Source organism: Papaver somniferum, chromosome 1 (genome assembly GCF_003573695.1).
Source record: "Papaver somniferum cultivar HN1 chromosome 1, ASM357369v1, whole genome shotgun sequence".
NCBI classification, from domain to species: Eukaryota; Viridiplantae; Streptophyta; class Magnoliopsida; order Ranunculales; family Papaveraceae; genus Papaver; species Papaver somniferum.
In genome coordinates, this window is record NC_039358.1 from 213,350,207 (window position 1) to 213,373,116 (window position 22,910).

A 22,910-nucleotide genomic window follows, 5' to 3' on the forward strand; every position below is an offset into this window, starting at 1 on the left:
ACCCATTCCGTCGACCCGTTGCCTTAAGATTGGTTGGGTATCTCTTTCTGCTGGGTGCCTTCCCCCTGGTCCTACACTTATGGACACTGATGGGGGAGCCCTGAGAGATTGTAGATTAACTACTTTCCCCAATATTGTAGGTAGATTCCACTGACTTGATAATTTGAAAGCTTGTTTGATTGATAAGTTGAGGTCTGCAATTCCTCTTCCAGAGATAGAAACATGTGGAGCGGTCAGGCTCTCTTCTTCTTCTGGTACACTCCAAGCAGATTCAAATCTGCGTTGCTTCTATGGGAAGTATGGTTTGAGCCATTTAGCATTCCAAGGATGCCGGAGGACCTCGCCTTTTAGATTACGAAGGTAGTAGGAACCGTTACCCGCAATGTCGTGGATCATAAAAGGTCCTCCCCATGTAGGTGCTAACTTTCCCCATTTCTTTTCTTGCTGATACCGTGGGATTGTTCTCAACACATACTGTCCCTCTACAAAATTCCGTAGCTTTACCTTTTTTTTGTACTCCCTTGCTAGTCTTCGTTGATAATTTTCCATCTTTTGCAATGCTACTTCCCTTCTTCCTTCCAAGTCGTCCAACCTTTCTAACATCATATCTGTTGTGAGGTTTTTCTCCCAAGCTTCGGTCTTCGTGGTTGGCATGAGGATTTCCGTAGGTATGACTGCTTCAGCTCCATAAGTTAGAAGAAACGGGGATTCCCCGGTAGCGGATCTTCGTGTTGTCCTATATGCCCATAACACATTGTGCAGTTGTTCGCACCATCTTCCCTTATGCTCGTCTAATTGTTTTTTGAGTATAAGGGCGAGGGTCTTGTTGGTAGCTTCCGCTTGTCCGTTGCTTTGAGGGTATAAGGGGGTGGACTTGTTCTTTCTTATTTTGAAGGTGTCAAAGAGCATGTCTATATTTTTTCCCTGTAATTGCTTACCGTTATCAGATACAATTTCCGCAGGTATACCAAATCTGCAAATGATGTTCTGGAATATGAAAGTGAACACATCCGCGTCTCTGATCCTGGCCAAGGCCTTAGCCTCCACCCATTTACTGAAGTAGTCCGTGGCTACTATCAAAAATCGTCTCTTCCCTGATCCTTCGATGAAAGGCCCGACGATGTCTACGCCCCATTTTGCAAATGGCCACGGGCTATCGACAGAGTTTAACATTGTTGCCGGCGCGTGGATTTTTTTCGCGAAGCGCTGACATTCTTCACATCGTCGGGACATCCTCGCAGCATCTTGTATCATGGTCGTCCAGTAATATCCTTGCGTTTTTGCCTTGTCAGCCAGTGATCTCATGCCGCTATGATTCCCCGCGTCACCATAGTGGATATCATTTAGAATTCGATGCCCCTCTTTCCGGGACAAGCAGCGTAGTAATGGTCCAAGGAAGGATTTTCTATACAGGACCCCCTCCCGAAGATCATATCTTCCCACTTTGGATAGCATCTTCCTAGCTAGTTTCCGATCCGCAGGTAAGCTTCCTTTTTCGAGAAAGGCCTGTATTGTCACCCTCCAGTCATCTTCGTTGCTGAAGTCTTCGTCTTGATTTGCTCTTGACAGGATGTCTTCTTCATCAAAGTCATTATGGATGTCTTCTCCTACCTGGTCTTCGATATTTTCTTCCATCACATCTTGATTGGTAGCGAAGGAGAATTGAGATGCAATCGAAGGCTCGTATACCCTCGCTATTTTAATACCTTCGGCATTTTTATCCCTTAGCATGGATGATATATATGCTAGGGCATCCGCGTGCCTGAGGTCCCTTCTGCATAAGTGCCGGAACTTAATGTTCGGGATTTGTGATGCCAATGTTTGGACCAAGACCATGTAAGCTGAAAGAGTGTCATCGTACACATTATACTCGAGCCCAATTTGCCGTATGACAAGCTGCGAATCACTTGTCAGCCTTACATCGGTTACCCCCATCTCTATTATTATACGTAGGGCATGTACGACAGCTTCGTATTCAACAATGTTATTGGTATGCTCTTTGAATTCCAATCTAAGTGCCTGTATAATCCTTTCTCCAGTTGGGGTGATAATGACAATACCTATTCCTGCTCCTTCCTTATTTTTAGATCCGTCGACAAAGACTTCCCATTGTCTATGACTCGCAGGTTCGAGGATATCCATTGGATCCTTGATTTCTTCCTCGGCTTCTGGTATTCCCTTAATCTCTTCGTCGTTGTCTAGGGGGAGGTCTGCTAAGAAATCTGCCAGCACTTGGGACTTCTGAGAATGTTGAATTTCATGAATGATGTTGAATTGGTCCAGATGGGTGTTCCATTTGTCTATTCGGCCCACTTTTCCCGTGCTTTTGAGGACTGCTTCCAATGGTGCTTTGCATGGTACCCTGACAAGGTGAGTTAGGAAGTAGGTTCTCAGTTTTTGGGTAGCCCATACCAGTGCGAGGATGAGTTGTTCAATCTTAGTATAATTTCTTTCCGCGGAATTGAGTGTCTTGCTGACGTAATAGATAGGCTGTTCTACCTTTGTATTGGTCTTGACTAATACCGCGCTGACTGCGTCCTCTGTTGCTGCTATGTACAGTGCCAAAACTTCATCAGGGTCTGGTTTCTGCAGGATTGGGATTGAAGCTAGATGTTCTTTGATTTTTTGGAATGCTTCCTCGCATTCAGCGGTCCATTCGAACCTGCTCCCTTTTTTAAGAATATTGAAGAAATGTTTGCATTTGTCCGAGGACCGTGCAATAAATCTGCCCAACGCTGCTATGGACCCATTGAGCTTCTGCACTTCCTTCAGATTCTTTGGTGACGGCATCTCTACTATGGCTTGAATCTTAGCTGGGTCTACCTCGATGCCCCTTTTCGTCACCAGATACCCGAGGAACTTCCCCGAGGTGACACCGAATGTACATTTCTCCGGATTCACTTTCATGTGATGCTGTCTCATTGCTTCGAAGATATTCCTCAGGTCCTGGTGGTGATTTTTACGCAGCTTGCTTTTGACGAGCATGTCGTCCACGTAGACTTCTAGGGTTCCTCCAATCCATGGCTTGAAGATAGCATTGACCATCCTTTGGTATGTTGCCCCTGCGTTTCGGAGCCCGAAAGGCATTCTGGTATAGCAATAAAGGCCATGTGGGGTATAGAACGCTGTGTGTGGCTGATCTTCTTCTGCCAGGGCTACTTGGTTGTAACCAGAATATCCGTCCATGAATGACAGCTCTTCGTACCCTTCAACTGCTTCAACCAGTTGATCTATGCTCGGCAGGGGATAGCTGTCCTTTGGACATGCCTTGTTGAGATTAGTAAAGTCGATGCATATTCTAACCCCTCCATTTTTCTTAGGAACAATGACCATGTTGGAGATCCAGGTAGGGTATTTGACTTCCTTGATAAATCCTGCATCTAGTAGCTTCCGAAGTTCTGTTTCTACCGCCTCATGATATTCTGGAGCCACTTTTCGTATTTTCTGCCTGAACGGGGGTGTGCCCGGTTTGATGCGTAGTTCATGTTGGATTACTTTTGGGTCAATCCCCGGCATATCTCCTAACTTCCAGGAGAACACATCCGCATATTCCTTAAGTAATTTGGTTAAGGAATGTTCTCTTCCTTCGTTCATGATGGTCCCAATTTTGACCATCTTCGGGTCTTCTTCCGTTCCTATGTTGATTTCCTTTATGGGTTCTACTGGCGTGAACACAGGATTCGGGTTTCCGAGAACTGGGGCGCTCTTTAATTGCTATTTAGCGTGTTTCTGCTCTTCGCTGGTTGTTGAGGTACTTGTTTCCGAGCCTTGGACATTACGATCTTTCGTCAAGCCTTTTCCTGTAGTTTCCTTAAGGAATAGGTCTACGGCTTTCTATTTCGCGGTTTCTTGATTTCTTACTCTTCGGATTTTTCGCTGCTCTTCTTGCTCATTGTTGATATGATCCTGAGTGGCCTGGCATTCTCGCGTAGCGATTCGATCTCCCTTGATCTCCATTATTCCCTCAGGTGTTGGAAATCTGAGGTATTGGTGGTATGTTGCCGCAACTCCTTTGAGCTTGTGTACCCATTGTCGTCCAATAATGGCGTTGTAGGGGGAAGGGGTGTCCACCACACTGAATTGGGTATCCAGTTTCATGGGCCCTGCGTTGACCTGTAACACGATGTCTCCCAAGGGCTTCGTGGCTGCTCCATTGAATCCGTAGATGGTGTGATAAGAGGTCATCAACTGTTCATCCTGGAGCTTCATCCGTTTGAATGCATCATAGAATAGGACATTTACAGAGCTTCCCCCGTATATGAGGATCTTTTTGAGGTTACATCCAGCTACTGGTAATGTTAGGACCAAGGGATCGTTATGGTCTTCCATATCTTCTTCGATATCCTCGGCCTCGAAGATGATAGGAGATTCCATCCATTCTTCGTGTTCGTCCACCGCTATCCCATCGACCTTATATAACTCGCAACGGTCTTCGAATTGCTTCCATAACCTTTTTCCAATCTGCGCTGTGAGTGAGGGTCCTGTGGCTTCGGAACACGAGATGGTGTTGATTGTTCGGTTTTCTTCCGGAAGTTGGACTAGTTTGGTTCGTTTGGATCTGTCCTCGGTAACCTCCTTTCGTATGTAATGTTTGAGCTCTCCCGCATCAATTAATTTTTGGATCATTATTTTAAGGTTCTTGCATTTTTCGGTCTGGTGTCCGTTGAAACAGTGATACTCACAGTAATCTTTAGACTTCTCGGATCTCGGGGGATGATTTCCCTTAGACCATGGCCACTCTAAGTTTTCCCTCCCTTTGATTTCTCGTAGGATACGAGCATAGCTAGCGTTGAGTTTCGTGTAAACTTGATCTTCGAATTTTCGGTCGCCTGTACTTCGTTCATCCCTCCGTTCCTTCCTATCTTCGTGAGGTCTCTCATCTGAGCAACCCCTTTTGGCCCCATTGGTTTGTTCCGCTGAATTGGTGCGGTGAGACCTCTGCGGATATGCCCTCGGGTTTTCCCGTTGAATTTCTTCAAGTCGAGCGTGCTTCTCGATAATTATTCGGAGATCTCCTTCTGTCTTGGGCACGCTCCCGTGAATTTCAACAATTAGGGGACTCATTCGGTCTAAGCCCCATTTATAGCAGTTGATGCTTACCACTGGGTCCACGCTCCCTATGGCTTGGCAGATCTTATGCCATCTGTTTGTGTACTCCCTCGTGGTTTCCTTGTAGCCAATTGCTAGTGAAAAGAGCTTATCCATCCCGGTGTTTACAGTCTTGTTGTACATGTATGTTCTTAAGAATTTCTCTGCGAGTTGGTCATATAAGTGGATGGAGTTTGGTGGCAGATTATCAAACCATGATAACGCCGATCCCTTCAAGCTTGACGGGAAGTATCTACAGAGTATGCCCTGTCCCGACCTTAGCTAAGACACGGTTGTAGTACCGAACATGTGCAGCAGGGTCGCTGGATCCATCATAGCATTCGAACGTCGGGACAGGGCATTTCAGTGGAATATGGGTGTTGGCCAAGCGATGCGTTAGGGGCGTGGAGTTAGCTTCTCTAATGACCTCCTCTAACCTTCCCCCACCTTGTTTATTTTTTAATTGCCTGATCTCTGCCATCAACTCATCTCGTAGTTCCTCCATTGCGCGTTGGTGCTCTAAATTCTTCAGCTCATCACCGTTTGACTCTCCATCGTCATAATCCGGGTCGGATACGCTACGTCTCCTTGTCACGTCTTCATTAGCCGCTAGGACGACTCTACAGTCTTGGTTTGGCTCTGGTGCTTTGGAGCTTGCTTCATCAAGTTGTTGGCTGGTCTTCATGCTTAGAGCAATCCGCTCCTTTAAATCTTGATTTTCTCTGGCCAACAGAGCTACAGCTTCTGCGTAAACCTGCTGGTTCTTCCTCAGTTCCTCAAGCTCAGCCATTAGTCGGTGTGATTGGTTGGACCCCTGATTGGGAGTCCCAGCGCGTGCCGCTACAGCCGTGGTGCCGCCCTCCTCCATGGTCTGTACTAAAGGTGTCAGGGGTTCAGCTTCGGTTGCTGGTGTTTCCAAATTGAGTGAGCGCCCCTCTGCGGTGCCAGAGCCGCCGATATGGTTTGATTCTGATTATTTGTTAGCGGCATTCCAAAGGTTAGCAGGTGCGCGGGTTGGAATGTTCTGGATTCATCCACCCTTTCTCTTGGTTGATTAAGTTGACTCATGGCGAAGGTATTGCTAGCCTCCGCAGCCTTCGGAACTACCGCAGCCTCCCCGTACTTTATCGTTGCTGCTCTGAGAGCCGCCGCTGCAACTGAATTAGCGTTCATGGGTGAAGTGATTTCTGCAGTATCTTGCCTTCGATTGGTCACTTTAGCTTTATCTCTTTTCTTCTTGCTTCGGGTGATGATCGGGGTTGTCCTGGGCGTTTCTTTTGACAAAGCTTTGGATTTTCCTGCTTCCTGCGTCTTTTCCATCACGTGCCCTTTTGCTGATACTGAAATCTCGCGTAAACTTGCCTTCTTTACTCACAACACGTTCTCTCTGCATAAGTTATTTCAAACAACAGAAACGGGAATATCCGCGTGAAGCGGGTTAGTTGGCGAAATACAATTTTTCAAGAGGGAATTAATACCCGCAGGCTATAAACTACGGGTTAGAGTTTTATTAAAAGCGATCCTTAGTATAAAAACTACGAAAATTGTAAATCCGATGGATTAGAACAATAACCCGCTTAGAACAATAACTCTTATCGAAGACCAAAGGTGGGTTTTTGAACATAATACAGTTGACGAATGATCTATACGGTCCGAGCTGATAAAATCAGAGCAATCATATGCCAAATTAAAATGAAATCAGAGCCAATGAATCAACACCAGGGTACCATCATCATAATCTCCTTAGATGTTAAAGATTGATTGTGAGCACACGAACCACGTGCGTGTCCGAACGCTCACAATCAATCTTTAACATCTAAGGAGATTATGATGATGGTACCCTGGTGTTGATTCATTGGCTCAAAACCTTCGGGTTTATCATGGCCTCCTCCAACCACTCCATGCGTGGCGTTTGTGCATGGGATATAAGTATTAAGGAAAACAAAACATATAAGCAAACACGTGCGGAGCTAAATGAATGTAAAGTGCTGAAATGTAAATAAGACCAAGGTTTACGTGGTTCAGCACTAAGGCCTACATCCACGGGATTTGTTGTTCTACTATGTTCTTCACGGTTACACAAATAGTTGAATGATTTTTGGGGTTTACATGTTTCTCTCCTCTCAGGGATTAACTTACCTTTGCTATTTCTCTCTCTCTCTCTCTCTCTCTCCTTCCCTTCCTGATGTTTTCGATCCCCCTTCCTCTTGGTGGAGATTGGGTATTTATAAGGTTAGAACGTGGGACCCATCTCTGAAGACCGTTGGAACCTTATCTTCTTGTGTCCTTGCGTCCATCGCGCGGAGGTCTGCGTTTCCCCCTTGATCCCGCAGAGGCATCCTCGCTCGTTCCACAGGTTGGTCGACACGTACACTGCTCGGAGTGTTTAATGTGGGTAGTTGAGGGGTCTGCTCGTGTCAGACAAGTGTCTTCTGCCCCTGTCAGTCCGTGTCAGCTAACTTTCTCTCCACCGTTGATCTTGGCTTCTCTTTTGGGGATGAGATAAAGTAACTCCTCGGGGTTTATTTGGTGTTTCGTGACCCATCATGTTTTGATGTTTTTGGCCTGCATGCTTTCCACGTACCTCTTTATATACACGTGTCTGATAGTGAGATATACGTGTACACAACATGAAAAAGTTGGAGAGGATACTATTTTTTTTTTCTTTCTGAAATTTCAATTCATAAAGAGGAAAACACTAAAAACTGAAGTTAATAGTAATGAAATCTTACCCTTTTGGAGATCCCTCCCCCTGCCCCTGGACATAAACAGAGCAACAGATTCAGGATGAGATAAGTGGATAAATAGTATTTTGCCTCTGACACATTTCATCATAAAACTCTACTTTATAGTCATTTTTTCTTGAGCATAAAGCTCTTTCTCGTTTCTTTACCGATTTACATGTAAAATGTTCATCTGAACTACACTCCATGCAGTATGAAATCAGTATCAGAAATTTGATCTTCCTCTTTCATTTTCACCTCAATTTCTCTCAGCAACTGATACACATACTCGGACTCTGGGCGTGAAGTATCAGCAGCTGTAAAAGTATAGACCCTGTCTTTAACCTGGACCCAACTTTGTCCAGGTATCCTGGTTAGTCCCTTCTCCTTCACCAAATTTCTAATTCTTGCAACACTGTCCCATTTCTTGTCCACAGCATATATGTTAGATAACAATACATAATACCCAGCATGGTTTGGGTCTTGTCGTAATAGCTTCTTAGACACTCTCTCTGCCATCTCAACATTTTGGTGAATTCTACAAGCACCAAGCAATGCACCCCAAACATGGGGTTCACATTTAACTTTCATCTTCTCAATGAACTCCATGGCTTTGTTTAATTTACCTCTGCGGCCAAGCAGGTCAACCATTACACTCTGATGCTCTGAATTAGGCTCAATTTTGTATTTGTGAACCATCTCATCAAAGATCTTAATACCTTGTTCCACAAATCCTGTATGACTACACGCAGATAAAACTGAGAGAAATGTGACATGGTTTGGTAAAATCCCTGGGCATTCAGTCATCAGATTGAACATCCTGACTGCTTCCCTACCAAAACCGTTCATCCCATAGCCTGCAATCATCGAACTCCAAACGACAACATCCTTCTCACTCAGAGCATCAAAAACTCTGATCGAGTTATCCAAGCTACCACATTTTGAATACGAATCTATCAGTGCAGCACCAACAAAAACCTTGTCATCAAGACCACTACTAACCAGGTAACCATGGAGGCAGAGAGCTTGTTGAAGAACACCTAGTTCTGCACAGGCCATTAGGACTTTCACCATTGTAACTGCATCAGGCCTAGTTCCATCAGATAACATATTACGAAATATACCCAATGACTCATGTGCTAATCCATTTTGAGCAAACCCGCTGATATAAGCAGCCCAGCAGACAACATCCTTGTAGGGCATTCTTTTGAAAATATCAACTGCCTCATTTAAGCAAGAACACTTCATGTACATGTCTAGCAGAGAAGTAGAGACTGATACATCTAATTCAAGCCCTTTTTGCTTAGTTAACTCATGGATTCTCCTACCTACATCTACATTAGAAGCTGCTGCACATGCTTGTAATACACTAACTAATGTAACCGAATTTGGTTCATACTTTTTCTTAACCATCTCCTCAAAAAGATCCAACGCTGCATCAGGCTCCTCATTCTGAACGTAACACAAAATCATAGAGCTCCAGGAAATCACATCCTTCTCGTGCATCTTCGCGAACAAGTTCCTCGCGCTTCTGATGGAACCTGTCTTTGCATATAAGTTCAGCAAAGAATTACCCAGTGATAGGTCATTCTCAAACCCCATTGTAATAGTTAAACCATGAACAGACTTTCCAGCCAAAAGATTCGTCGATTGTGCACAAGAAGAAATAACGCTGACAAGGGTCACTCGATCAGGAGTAAGGCCTTCATTAATCACCATCTGGGAAAAGAAACTCAACGCTTCTTTGGCATTTCCATTCTTCTGATACCCAGTAACCATCGATGTCCATAAAACAACATCTGGTTCAGGAAACTCCTCAAAAACTCTAAAAGCATCCTCCATTTCTCCACATTTAGCATACAGCTCAATCAATGCTGAACCCACAAACATATCCGACTTCATCTTATCATTCTTCTTAACCAACCCATGAATTACTTTCCCAGTTTTAAGATCCCATAAACCAGCACAAGCCTTAATAGCAATTGGTACTGTAAACTTATCTGGCCTATCACCTGCTCCAATACTCTGAGACAACATTTGATTAAAGAGACGTATAGTTTCTTTCCATTGTTTCTCTCTGCAGTAACCTCTGAGCAACGAATTCCAAAGGTAAACAGATGGATGCGACGTTTCGTCAAACAGTTTACGTGCATTTTGTAAAGTAGAGTGTTTCGCATACAGAGTGTTTAGCTTAGTGAGAAACAGACTGTTGGTGATGAGACCAGTTTTTAAGGTAAGACAATGCAATTCACATACTGATCTCCCATTTTTACAAGATTCAAATAAGTGGTTAATTAGTTCCTTGGATTTCATGTAAGAAAAAATGTCTACTGTAAAAGACTCTCCAAGTTGAACCGCCAGTCCAATTTGTCTGGGACTCGTTAGGAGGGCCACACCGTCCAAATCGGTTGGCCTTATCAAACAGCTGAAACATCGGCTGCCCTTATCCACTCACCATATGGTTAACATAAAAAAAATCGTGTAGGGGTAATATGGTAACTTCATCCATGGTAAGCTCCAAACCCTAACAAAAAGGGGTAGACAGAGATAGAGAGTTGAGATAGATTTGGAAATATAGAGATATGGAAGAAGGTGCTGGGAGGAAGTTGTTTGGGTTGTCGATGAAGATTCATAAAACCAAAAAGAAAAGGAAGAAAAATTTATAGATGTTGACTGTTGGTACGGGCGGAATCGGAAAAGTTAATTTGAGTTCAACTGATTGTTATCTTTTATGCTTTAACCATGTCGGTATTAAAGCAGTTTGGTGAAGACTGCTCTAGCCTCTTTAGCATTACTGAGGTAGCATAGATTTTCAATTGTTTTCTTATTACTTTCAATTTTTATTTTTATGTTAATATCATCATTTTAATTGTTTTTTTGGGTATAAATAACTTTGAAGAGAATTTTTCAGCTTTTAAACCCTTTTGTTGATGTTCTGTCTAGCCCTTTTAAAGTTAAAGTATGTTAGAAGAAATGAGTATTAGTTCTTATGCAATAATGATAATGGTATGCAGTCGATGAGCAAGGGCTTTAGGGAAGTTGCAAGGTGCCATGATGGTCAACAGCTTGAACATTCCGATACTAGTAAGTAGTTCTGAGTGGTTTTGACTCTTGAGTATTGATTTTTACAGGGGTGTATTGGATCAAGATTTGTACGGATAAAATTAGATAATAGTTTGCCTGAATCCAGTGGATTTATAATGTTTCCTTAGAGAATCGTATAGATTCTTATAGATATATAATTTTTAGATTATAATAGATAAATAAGGATTAGTTTAGATTTATATTAAATTGCATCATGTTTCCCTTTAAAAAAAATCGTACATAAGTTGAGGTGGTGGGTGATGGTGGCAGTGATGGTTGTTGTTGTTGTTGGTGGGTGGTGTATGTGGTGGTTGGTGGTGACTGTGCTGGTTGTTTTCGGTGGTCGATGGCGGTGGTCAGTGATGGTTGTCATTGGTGGTGATAGTTGTGGTGTTGGCCGGTAGTGGTGGGCGGTGGCGGTGGGAAAACATTTTTCTTTTTTGACACCCTAAACTAGTGGTCCCCATACTACATCCAAACTCCTTAAATTGGAGCGGATTTTGGCAATTACAGGGTTCTACCTACGCAGTGGGAGGGAGCATGCCAACCACCAGACCACTTGGTGATTGGCTCGGTGGGAAAACATAGCATGATGTAATAAAAAATAAAAAAAAATAATCGTCCATGAGAATTCGTAAAACTCTTCTGGTGTGAGTTGAGATTGATATGAGATAATAACACACATATTTTGCCTATAAATATCCATAAGAATCCATATATATCTTGGCCCTCAAATATCCTAAAAAATCTTAAATGAATTGAATACCTAGGATATTTGTGGAATCTGGAACTATCCAAATTGAATACCATGGATGTTTAATGATTCATTACAAATCCTAATTGAATACCTAGGAGTTTTTAGGATTGTTAATTATCCATTTATATCCTAATCCAATACACCCCTGTTAATGCATGTTGCTAACTGTTTGATTCTGAGTCAATTTTTACATTTCGTTATTTGCTTCTATGAAAATGAAGTACACCCAACAAATGAAGTGGAACTTTCAGTTTTGTTAGTGACTGTCATTTCTTACCACCATGAAATCTATTTGGATTTAGTTAATTATTTTTGGGTGTAAATATCTTCGAAGAGAATTGCTCCGCTAGTAATCTATTCTAAACATTTGATTTGAACCCCTTTTGTTGAAATTCTGTTAACCCTTCTGATGCAATAATGATAATGGTATGTAGTTCAACGAAGGCGGTGAAGTTGCAAGCTACAAAATATTCGGATGCCTAAGGAGAGTCTGATGGCAAACTGACTGAGGACTCCAAATGGTATGTAGTTCTGAGTTTTTGTCAGTATCAATTTTTTAATGCATGTGGATAACTTTTTCATTCTGATTCAATTTGTGCATTTCATTATTTGCTTTTGCTTATTTCAATAAATAAGATTGTGGTGCTATACTTTACTGAGCTATTTATTTATGAAAATGATGTTGAAGAAGTACACCCAACAAACGAAGTGGAACTATCAGTTTTGTCAGGGACTCTTACTTCTTCCCATAATTTGATCTAACACTTTCAAGGTTCCGGATTTCACATTTTGTACTTTTGCACATTGTTATGCATTTGCAACAACTAAATGTTTGATTTATAGCTTTTTGAACTGCATGACAAGAATCAGTACTACATATTCCAGTTGCTATTTTGGTGGACACATTGCTAATGCTACTCTTCTTTTGTATAAACATTATTATCTTAGTCACATTATTATGTAGAAATATCTCTTCTCATCAGCCACATTTCTACAGTTAGCAGTGTATTTTTATGGTTAAAAAGATAGAAAAAAGATGTTGGTAGTTAATGTAGAAAGTTACCTGGCATTAAGCTCAATTAATATTTTTACTACTGTTTGTTACTAATAGATGAGCAAGTTTGGTGCATGACTATTTGAGTTAATATGTGCATATATTTGCTTAATTTTAGATTGAATGATAGATATGTATTACTATTTAGGTGCCATCTAGAATGTTTGGTGGTATATGTCCACTCAATTTGCTAGTACTGAAGTTTGTTTAGATCCCTCACCTCTTAAAAAGATGTAAGATTAGATTTTGTTTTATTGATCTGGTGGTCGGTAAGCTTTCTTATATGAGTGATGCTGTTATCTTGTAGACGATAACACATCACTTCTTTGATGCCAATGCGGTGTTGCTAAAACAATCTTAACGGTTCAACTGGGCAGACCATTGGGATAAGCAAGCTTGGGAGGATAGCCAAACATCAGGTGAAAATACTCGGCAGAACCCGCAATTTTATCCTTCTTTCAATCATTGGCATGTGATATAATTAACCATGGAATTATTGGATAAATTTTCAAGGAATAACCATCTCTATAGATTATGTTTGCTTGTTTTGTGCTCCATATGATTCGTTTGTGTGACTTGTTCGCTGAATGACAAGTTTGTTGTTTTATCTATTTCAGGATTTCTTCGTACTATGGACGTTATGAAAAAGCTATCTTGCGTATTGCCTGTGGAATATTTATTAACAAAATTGCTAAATGGAAAAGCTGTATACCCCATGATACAAACGTCTTGCAGATAAACCCAATGTGTTAACTGACAGGGAGTGGAAGGATCTAGTGAAATTTTGAACTACTGAAAAGCTTCAGGTAAAAAAATTCAGAGCTCTGTCATTTTCACCCAGTAATTTCTTCTTGACATTCTTGTCTAATTAATTCTGACTTGTGTATTTGTAAGGTACTTTCTGGTCGCAATATCCAGAGTAGAAGCCACCAGGAAATCCTAGCTCACAGTGTGTAGGAAAAACATCCCTTGATGCAAAGCTGAAATGGTAAGTGCATGCATATGTTGGTCTTTTAGTCACTTCTCATTCCTGCAACTTGAAAGATATTATTATCTTGTCTTAGATTCAAGTATTCATGGTTGAAATATTTCTCATATCTCTCCGTGTAAAACATTACAAAACCTTGTTAAGAATGGGGACACCATATTCTAGTAAACATTGGATAGTGCTAACTGGGTTCTCTAAAGTACTTCTGCACATATATTTACTGCATACAAGCCTAATATGGCACTTTTGATAGATAGTGCGCTCATCTTATGAAGAAAATATCCCAGAGTTGTTAGCAGTATGTCGTTAACTCTGCTTTGTGTTACCGCCTGACATAAAATTTTGACTAGATAAAATTTTGTGATACGTTAAATCTTATTTTGGAGTTGGTGGGTTTCAGTTTTCAAAAACAAGTAATTAGAAGAATTTGACCAGTCTGAATAAGCACTAGATTTTCAAATGTGAGTTGGAAGCTGTATAGAACTGTAGATTAAGAATACAAAGAGAGTTCTTTAAGGTTTGTGGAAAGGCGAAAAGCCATACGTCATTATTTTTTTGATTTCTTATGTTTCAGGGAGATGCTGATCGGGGGAATGTCATTGGTGATTTTGAGTGCATTGACGAACCCACCTAAAATTGCAATAACATGGAAGATTGGATAACAGAAGCCCACGTGTAAAGATTGATTTGACACAGGTAGAGGGATACCAGAAGCACATCTGCAATGACTTTATCGGGGGAATGATTCCCCAACAATTCATCATGGAAATTCTGTACTCTTTAGTATCGAAGAAAACTCTTTCCTTGCAGCATTGCAGTGATTACAAAATGCTTGTTTGCCAAGTGATCTTAAAATTTTAGTTTATGTTGCGAAACAACTGAACAAGAAAGGGCTACAGAAATTGGTTGCCAATGTACAGAACAACTAATGCCAATGAGCTAAACTGGCAATGGGTTATTCAATCCAGTTTGTCAAATTTATGTACATACAAGGCAGAAATAAGAAGGTTTAAATTTAAATATTTGTTTAATTTGAGCTTGCAATTTTTGCCATTGTATGATTTCATAGATGGCAGAAATAACAAGGTTTAGCTTATTCATATAAGGCATTTACCAGTGTATGATTTCTCAAACTCAAAATAACTCATTTCTTGGTTCAATTCAATTTTCAACTCCATAACTTCTGCATCAAATTTCATATCCACCATATGAACAGCGAGTCAGGACTTATATATCCTGCCCTTATCCACTGAGTAGATTGTAAGTATAAAACCACAGTAAGGCTTGCAGCCCTAACCCTAGGTATATAAGGGAAATGTTTGAGAGAGTTCAAAGATGCACCTTAAGATAGATCTAAAATCTGATGTCAAACATGCTCTCTTTATTTTCTTCTGGAAGATGTTTGGGTTGTTACTCAGAAGACCAAAAAGAAAACGAAGAAACAAAATGGTATATGTACTGATCTGAATAATTGGAATGTTTGGAATCAGAAAAGTTAACGTCCTTCCACCAATCAGAACCATCAAGTTTGTGTAAGGTTGCAGATGTGACGTCTGTTGCTACATGGTTGCTTGGGGACCTTCCGGGAGAAAATAGCTACAGGTGACTCTATTACCTAGTATGTATGATCGGTGTTAAATTTTTGTAGTAATTGCCTTGTGAGTTGTTAATGTGATTCCTTTTTTTGCAATTGTTTGAACTCAGGTTACTACCTAATCTGTGTAGACGGATAAAGGCAAACAACCCAGGGAGCATTTTGGTGGTGCAGTTTTAGCTATTACTTTGGTTGAGGCTAACAATATGATATATCCTGTTGCCAATTTCAGAAGGTGAGACATTGTATTGATTACTAGATATAGATATCTTTTGGGTTTGTCTAATGATGTGGAATGCTGTCCTTAATGAAAGGCATCAATAATGCAGTTGAACTGGAACTTAAGGGATGTGCTTTATGTAAAATGTTACCTGTCATCTATCAAACTTAAGATTCTTTTTTTTTTCTGGTTACAAATAGATGGGCAAGTGTATTGCACATGACTTTGGATTTCTGTATGCATCTATTTGCTTGATTTTAGATTTAATGACAGGAATTGCCGTATTGGTACATATATGTGCACTCAATTCCTACAAGTATTGAATTTTGTTTAGACCCCTTGAGTCACCTCCTAAAAAAAATAAGTGTACTGATCTAGTGGTCAATAAGCTTACATGTATGTAGCTAGTTCTTCTGATGCCATTGAGGCGGTTCAACTGGACAGACCATTAGGATATAGGGTGAACTTACTGACCAGAGTGTGTAATTTTATCCTTCTTTCGGTTATTGGCAAGTGATGTGATTAGCCGTAGGAATTATTGGATAAGTGATAATGGAATAACTACTGAATGACACAAGTTTATTGTTTTATCTATATTTCAGGATTTCTCCGCAATAGATGAACGTTATAAAAAGGATACCTTGTGTACTGCCCTGTGGAATACTTAGGAACAAGAAAAGTAATTGGGAATCACATCAATAAACACCCCGCGATACAAATTCAAAACATCTTGCAAGTAAACCTGACGTGTACACTGACATGGAACGGAAGGATCTATTGAAGAGCATCAGGTAAGAAACTTCAGATCTCTGTCATGTTGGGTCTAGTAATTTTCTTCTTTACATTAATGTCTAATTATTTCTGACTTGTGTGTTCGTAAGGTACTTACCGGTCGCAATATCAAGAGTAGAAGGGTTGGTAAAAGTTACCTCGACGCAGGGCTAAAATGGTATGTACATACATATGCTGGTCTTCATTCCTGCAACTTGAATGCAATTAGAGACTCTAAGTTTATTATTTGGTCTTGGATTTGACTGATCATGGTTGATATATATCTCTGAGCAAAACGTTACAAAACTTGTTAAGAATAGGAACACTGTATGCTAGTAGACTTCGGATGTGCTGCACGGCTGCACCATGTTTTACAGCTGCAAAAATATTATGCAACTTTCATCATCTACTTGCATTCTAGTGCTGCCTATTGAATCTAAATGTTTAATGTTAACCATTCAAACTAAAACGTAATTCATATACTACAAGTAGAGTGCAATCTGATTTGTTCTTTTCTCTTCCTCTGTGCAGACTTATGAACCAAATTACGATGCTTTGAGCTATCCAAAAGCAAAAAAGAAGAGTCTGGTTCATATGAGACATCTTATATACCTACTAGTTGGTAATCGAACAAGAACCTTTTATAACACTACTGTTTCCAAGTATCCATATTGGTCCTTAGGAGCACTATGCCGCTGACTGCAATGATTTTTCGTCAATTAATTTGGAAGATGTGAGCCTTTCAAAGAACAAAAAAGTATGATTAACTGGCATTACTACAGTTGTCATAGAGCGGTTAACTGGCGTTATTGTTGTAGGAAAACTAAGTTGGCTTTACATATCAAGGATTATTGTCATTCAATGTGCGCAAGTCAATTGGTGCCGGAATCACTCTAAACCTCATTGCTGATTTACAAATTGTGTGATAGATAATGTAGAGGCTCAACGTAAATTTGAAGCAGAAACAATTTCTTGGCATATAGAAGTTGTATTTAATATTATGAATCCAATTCGATTATCTTCTTTGTTTCAGTTGATAATAGTGAAATTAAGAGTTTGGATCCAAGCATTTCTGTGTGTTTTATTTCCTATAGGTAACACAAGTAACAGATTAGTGACACACACCCAATTACGAAAGATAGCACAGGTTAGGACTGTCAAATCTTAATTCAACAGAACCTTTCATGATTGAAGGCATCTAGTCTCTTTAAGATCCTTCAAGTTTTGACCAGTAACCTTCTGAAATTGCTACTTACCACTTCCGCGTTACTTACCGTTATCGCAGGGTAAAAATTTCAACTCTTAAAATGGTTAGATTGTAATGCAGATGAGAAACTAGAAGTGTCTGACTGAAAAGTGCAAATGCGAAAAATGCAATATATTTTTCTTCCATTATAATAGAAAAGAGAGAAGTGATTCGGTTGTAGCAAAATATAATAGCAGCAGAATGTGCATAAGACCTAAAAAAATAAAAGCAGCAAATGTCAACCAAAAAAGCCTAGATTTTCCCACCTTCATACCAATCCCAGGCCAAGGGAAGTATCAAAAAACAAAAAGGATTTGCAACTCTGGGAAACAGCCATCAGCAGCGGTTCTTGTGATTCTAGCAGAAGAGGAATCGAAGTTAAGCAAGGTATCTAAAGGTATTGGGATTGTCTTTGTCTCTCTCCAGATAATCACGGGTAATCAAATCTTCAATCCTCTTCTTTATGATCTTAAAATCCGGCTTGAACATTCTGCTTAGCTGTTCAACACATTCTGACAAGAGTTGATGATAAGGCAGGACTTTACGACTCTTCATAATCCTAACAATGGAAGCATCAATGGCATATCGTCTGTCCTTGTCAACATCTTCAATCACTTTCTTCTTTTCGTCCACAGGGGGCAAAGGGACCTTGATCCTCCTCATTTTATCAGTAAATTCGGCATTAAACATAAAACTGTCCTTATGAGAGATTGTCTTCGTGTTAGGTTCCTTTGCAAGGATCTTGTATTTTGCACATGAAAGGGAATGAAGCAGCCTTACAACATCATCATCCGACAAATTCAGTTGTGACAAGATCTCTGAGTAAGTTAACTTATCTGACGAGTTGAATAGCAACAACAGAGAAGCCTGATAAGTTGTCACAACAAGTTCAATAGGTTTCTTCTGAAATTTCCCAACAACGTTGCAAGTACCCAGTGAGTATTGCCATGTAAGTTTCCTGTGTTTTGTCTTTGTCTGATAGAACTCCTTGAAAACTTCCACACACTTGGCCATCTCCGCAGGCAAGTTTAAATCTAATGATTTGTATGATGGCCAGAACCCTGTGGTAAGGACTGTAACTGTCAAGTCAATCCCAGGATGAGCATTAATTTTCTGGAACTCCTCGAATTCGGATTGGTTATCTTTTGCTAGCTGCAAATCCGTCACCATGCCCTCCATTTTCGAGGTAAACTGACCGCCACACTGCTGCTTCAGTTTCGACAAGATACTCCTTTCATGATCATCATTAGCGCTCGTTCCAAACAGAAGACGACGAGCAAGCTTTTTCCTGTAGAACTCGGCAAAAAGATCTTTGTCGCTAATGTAAGCAAGTAGTTTCACAACCTTGTCAAGTGTATCCTCAATGACATCATCATCCAGTTTTTCACTACCACCCTTCTTAAGGATATTATCGCTGAAATTAGACAAGAGCTCTGCACTTGAGCTGCCAGCAATAACCTTGTTGCAAAACACTTCAAATGCCTCTTTGAGTGCCTTGTGGAAAAGAGTGTGGCCAGCAAAGCAGGTTGTCACATACAGCATGTATTTTTCATGAAGGTCGATTACTTTCCTGATAAACATCTGCTCTTGCGATCCCGATGATACACTTCGATTCTCCTTTCTGCTATTTGCCGCTTCTTCTGCCTGATTGACCATGGCTATACCCTCAGAAGTAACATGCTGTTTAAACATCAGGGAAACAGGGTCCAAGCCTTTAGGGATTTTAGAAAAGAGATTATACATCCTTGTAAGATCCTCAGTCTTGTCCTCTCTTAGCAGTGCATAACACCCAGAGTGCTCCTTCTCAAGAAGTTGCTGGGAAACCTTGCTCAATAGTTGCTCTTGTACTTGCTCAATTAACTTCTCCTCGGTGCTAGAGTGCAAATAGTGAGTAACCCTGTCCTTTTCTCTCTTCAAACATTCTTCAGCCTTTATCATGTATTCTGGACAAGAATCTTGTTGAATCCAGTTAGAAGCCTTTCGGGTATAATAACCGGCTGTATCAGATAGAAACTCTGCTTCAAAGTCGTTCAGGTAACATTCCATATTTCCCATCCCAATTTCGACAAAAATAGCTAGAACATTCTTGAGCAAAGCTCGGTCAATTTGCACTCCTTCACGCTCTTGATTAATCAGAGCGATAACAGCTTCTCTAGCACGAACCCAATCTCCTCGTACACCAGTTTACGGAAGCAAAGAAGTCCAACATCATTAAGTGGTGGAAGTGATCTTCAACAATGTAGTAACGATCCAAGTAGAAGAAAAACGTGAAAGCCACCTGACCATAATCTTATGATTTATCCACCTCTTCTCGAGTTCTCTCAGCAAAAACTCGTCATGCTTTTCTCTCAGAGGGCAACACCGTTTCAGTCATGTAGTTCTCCATTGCTTCTCTGTATTTTTCATAAAGCTGCTCAGAATAGTCATGGGGAGGTTTCTGTGTACACATATTGTAACATGTTGTATACAGCATCATGTAACTATCTGAGTTGAAGTGGTTCCGGATGACCTTCCAAAATCTTAATAAGCTTTGTAGTCCCAGTCTGCATAAGTCCCCATCCATGGTCCAGCATAATCACTTGACGATCCATCTTTTACCCTAGCAATCTTGTGCTCAAGATCTTCACGGAGAAAACAAAAAACTATGCAGAATTTAAATAACAACACAAAGAATTAAGCAAACTAACTTCTTATTGAAAACTAGAGAATGGACTAGTGATTCTTCTCACACCTCTCACAATTCAGACTTAGATATAATAACCAAAGGGTTATCACCTCTATTTATAGGCCTAGGAATAATCTAGAATCTGCCTAGAAATAGAAAACTAACTCCTAATATAACATAAAAATCAAATTCCTAAAATACTTGAGGAGGTGCAATCTGATTTAGGAAATCAGTTTAGTCTTCTCTAAAACAAGGTGTTTCCTAAATCATCCCCCGATGAAACGAAAGACGGAGAACGAACCCTAATCACCGAACCTTTCCCTAATCGTGCTTAATTAAGAAGACAAGGAGAATTTTTATTTTTTATTTTTGAGTTTCTGAGTCCTACTTGGGAGGCTCTCACCCAAGTAATTTAAGGAAACATCAAATCCGTTGTAGTCTAGGTGGTGAGGAGGCTCTCACCCAAGATACCCGGGTTCAAATCCCGGCAACGGAATGTTTTTTTCCTTTAAAAAAAGATTTTTATTTTTATTTTTATTGTACCAAAAAAAAAGGAAAAAGGGTTTGAACAATGTGTCCTACTTAATTTTTACCAGTATCTATCAAACAATTGATTTTTTTTTCTTTTTAATAATCAACGGCCTTCAGAAATGCTAATGACGATTCTCCTTAACAATTGGCAAGAGCCAAATTGGAGGAACAGACCAGTACATAGAGGAATCGTCGGTTTTAGCCCATTGAGAAACAGAATTATAAACACGAGGTTTAAACGTAAATAAACAAGCAACCAAACTAGAAGAAAACTACTGAACATCCTTAAAGATATCATCCATTCTAGAGTCTCCATCAAACACGCCAGTTGAAAATTGGTTGATGAGATCCTTAGCATCACTTTTAATGTTGATGTGAGTAAGCTTTTACTCCATGGCTTTCTTCAAGACTGCCGAAATTACTTTGGCTTCAGCTTTTTCAGCAGAGTATACTTCAAAAATTATAGACACAAAAGGGAGTTGTACTTGAAAAATCTCTCATCACATGGCCTGCACCATTATTCCCAAATAAATCATTAAAGACACCATCACTGTTACATTTTACCCAACTAGTGGGAGGGGTATACATTTGTCACAATGCATAATGGAAATGGTCCACCGCCACTACCACCACTAAGCAGACCCTGACACAGATATTAACTTCAATTTATTTCTTTTCTTTTCTTAATGAAACACATATTTTTGCTTTATTTTCTTAATAAATTAGCAAAGCCTTTTCCCAGCTCACACTCCTACTGCATCTTGTCCTCCAAACTCCTTAATGGTGTACCTCAATAGAGAAACCAAAGCTTGAGCCGTTAGAGCGTACGATAGACCAGAATACTTTCTATTTATGGACATAGCCATTTCCCACAACTCACACTCCTGCTCCAATTTTTCGTCCAATCTCCTATGCTTGGCCCTCTGTTTTTTCAAGTAGTTTTCTTTCCCATTATTGTCCATTGCTTGATACTTAACGAAATTGCAAATTGCCTTTGCATCCTTCCCCTTCTTCGGCTTTCGAGTCGACGCCACCCCGTTCTGTGATAACATGTGAAATAGCTTCTGCTTCCTTGGCACTGAATTGATCAACTAATGCCTGAAGGCTACACTTGTAACCTATCTTTGCTTTAATACCAGATACCCAGTCCTGGACATCTTTCGGGACATAATCATCTTGCTTGATGATTTCCAAAACAAAACATTCTATCTCGAGAAATCCTCTAATTGCGCTGCTTCGTTCCCGCTGGAGGAGGAAGACATGCAACTTGTGCCTAAGGTATTCAGCGGCCAGTTTTTTACTAAGTTTTTCGGCCAACTCTAATTCTTTAGCTAAATCATCCTTGGAGGCGCTATTTTTAGTTTCCTTTTTACATAATTGAAATACAAATCTAGAACCTCTGCATTAGAATCTGCTTGAGTAATCTTCCAGTTTTCCAAAAGAGAATGCACGTTCTCCCTAGGATCCGATTCTTGACTAAGGATTGAAAACGATGTCGGATGAATCCATGATATCCGATTCCTGACTAAGGATTGTAGACGACACCGGATCCACGATATCCTCTTTCACTTGCTTATCACAGATTTCTTTATTTTCCAAAGAAATCTTATAGCGGATATATAATGATTTTCCTTTTTCCTCGCGTGGTAATTTTTAAGGCAACTGCCAGTCTTCCTAGAGACTCTCAGCAGCGTCAGTCAGTGGAGGAATGTAACAGCTCTAGTCTATAGGCTTGCAGATCGGTCTTTAAGTTAGCATTAAACTCGTTCTTTGTTTGTTAAGCAATAATTCAAAATCTGTAACAACTTTGTAGCAAAACTGTTGAACTCTTCATATAAAGAAGAACTATATCTCCACAAGTTTCGTGTGGAAGATATTCTACCCAAATATCAAGTTCTAACTTGATATCAGTCAACGATCCAAAACACGCTTCCAATCAAAAAATAAAAAATAAAAAAAAATCAATGGCAACCAATACCAATAACCTCAGAAATATTTAGATACATCATCTTGTTATTTTAAAACTCACAGAAACAAATTATTCCCTTTGGAAAATACTATTCACCCCTATCCTCAAAGGATATGGCCTTACTGGTTTCATTGATGGAACTCAGGAAAAACCTCCAAGAACCCTTCCAGAATCAGAAGCTATAAACCCTCTGTTCACAGACTATGAAGCACAAAACTCT

The 22,910-nt window shown here is 40.2% G+C and overlaps 1 protein-coding gene, 2 long non-coding RNA genes and 1 pseudogene across 3 annotated transcripts; 2 read left to right on the forward strand and 2 right to left on the reverse strand.

Annotated features, from left to right (window-relative positions):
- Positions 1-7,657: 7,657 nt before the first annotated feature.
- Positions 7,658-10,177, reverse strand: LOC113315382 (putative pentatricopeptide repeat-containing protein At3g01580). The gene has a single exon (XM_026563673.1). The coding sequence runs from the start codon at positions 10,122-10,124 to the stop codon at positions 8,010-8,012; it is 2,115 nt and encodes a 704-aa protein (XP_026419458.1). The 5' UTR covers positions 10,125-10,177; the 3' UTR covers positions 7,658-8,009.
- Positions 10,178-10,396: 219 nt separating this feature from the next.
- Positions 10,397-14,724, forward strand: LOC113315388. Its single transcript, XR_003342933.1, has 7 exons — positions 10,397-10,610; positions 10,826-10,895; positions 12,087-12,173; positions 13,014-13,125; positions 13,324-13,512; positions 13,601-13,694; positions 14,269-14,724. It is a non-coding gene; the product is annotated as an uncharacterized LOC113315388 (long non-coding RNA).
- Positions 14,725-15,046: 322 nt separating this feature from the next.
- On the forward strand, positions 15,047-17,345 carry LOC113336509. The gene is made up of 5 exons (XR_003353888.1): positions 15,047-15,296; positions 15,399-15,523; positions 16,111-16,299; positions 16,390-16,457; positions 16,811-17,345. It is a non-coding gene; the product is annotated as an uncharacterized LOC113336509 (long non-coding RNA).
- Positions 17,346-17,711: 366 nt separating this feature from the next.
- On the reverse strand, positions 17,712-20,116 carry LOC113315392 (annotated as a pseudogene).
- Positions 20,117-22,910: the final 2,794 nt, after the last annotated feature.

What these genes read in the sequence shown, in the direction of transcription:
- LOC113315382 (XM_026563673.1), bottom strand. Translation starts at nt 10,124, where the DNA reads ATGAAATCCAAGGAACTAATTAACCACTTATTTGAATCTTGTAAAAAT.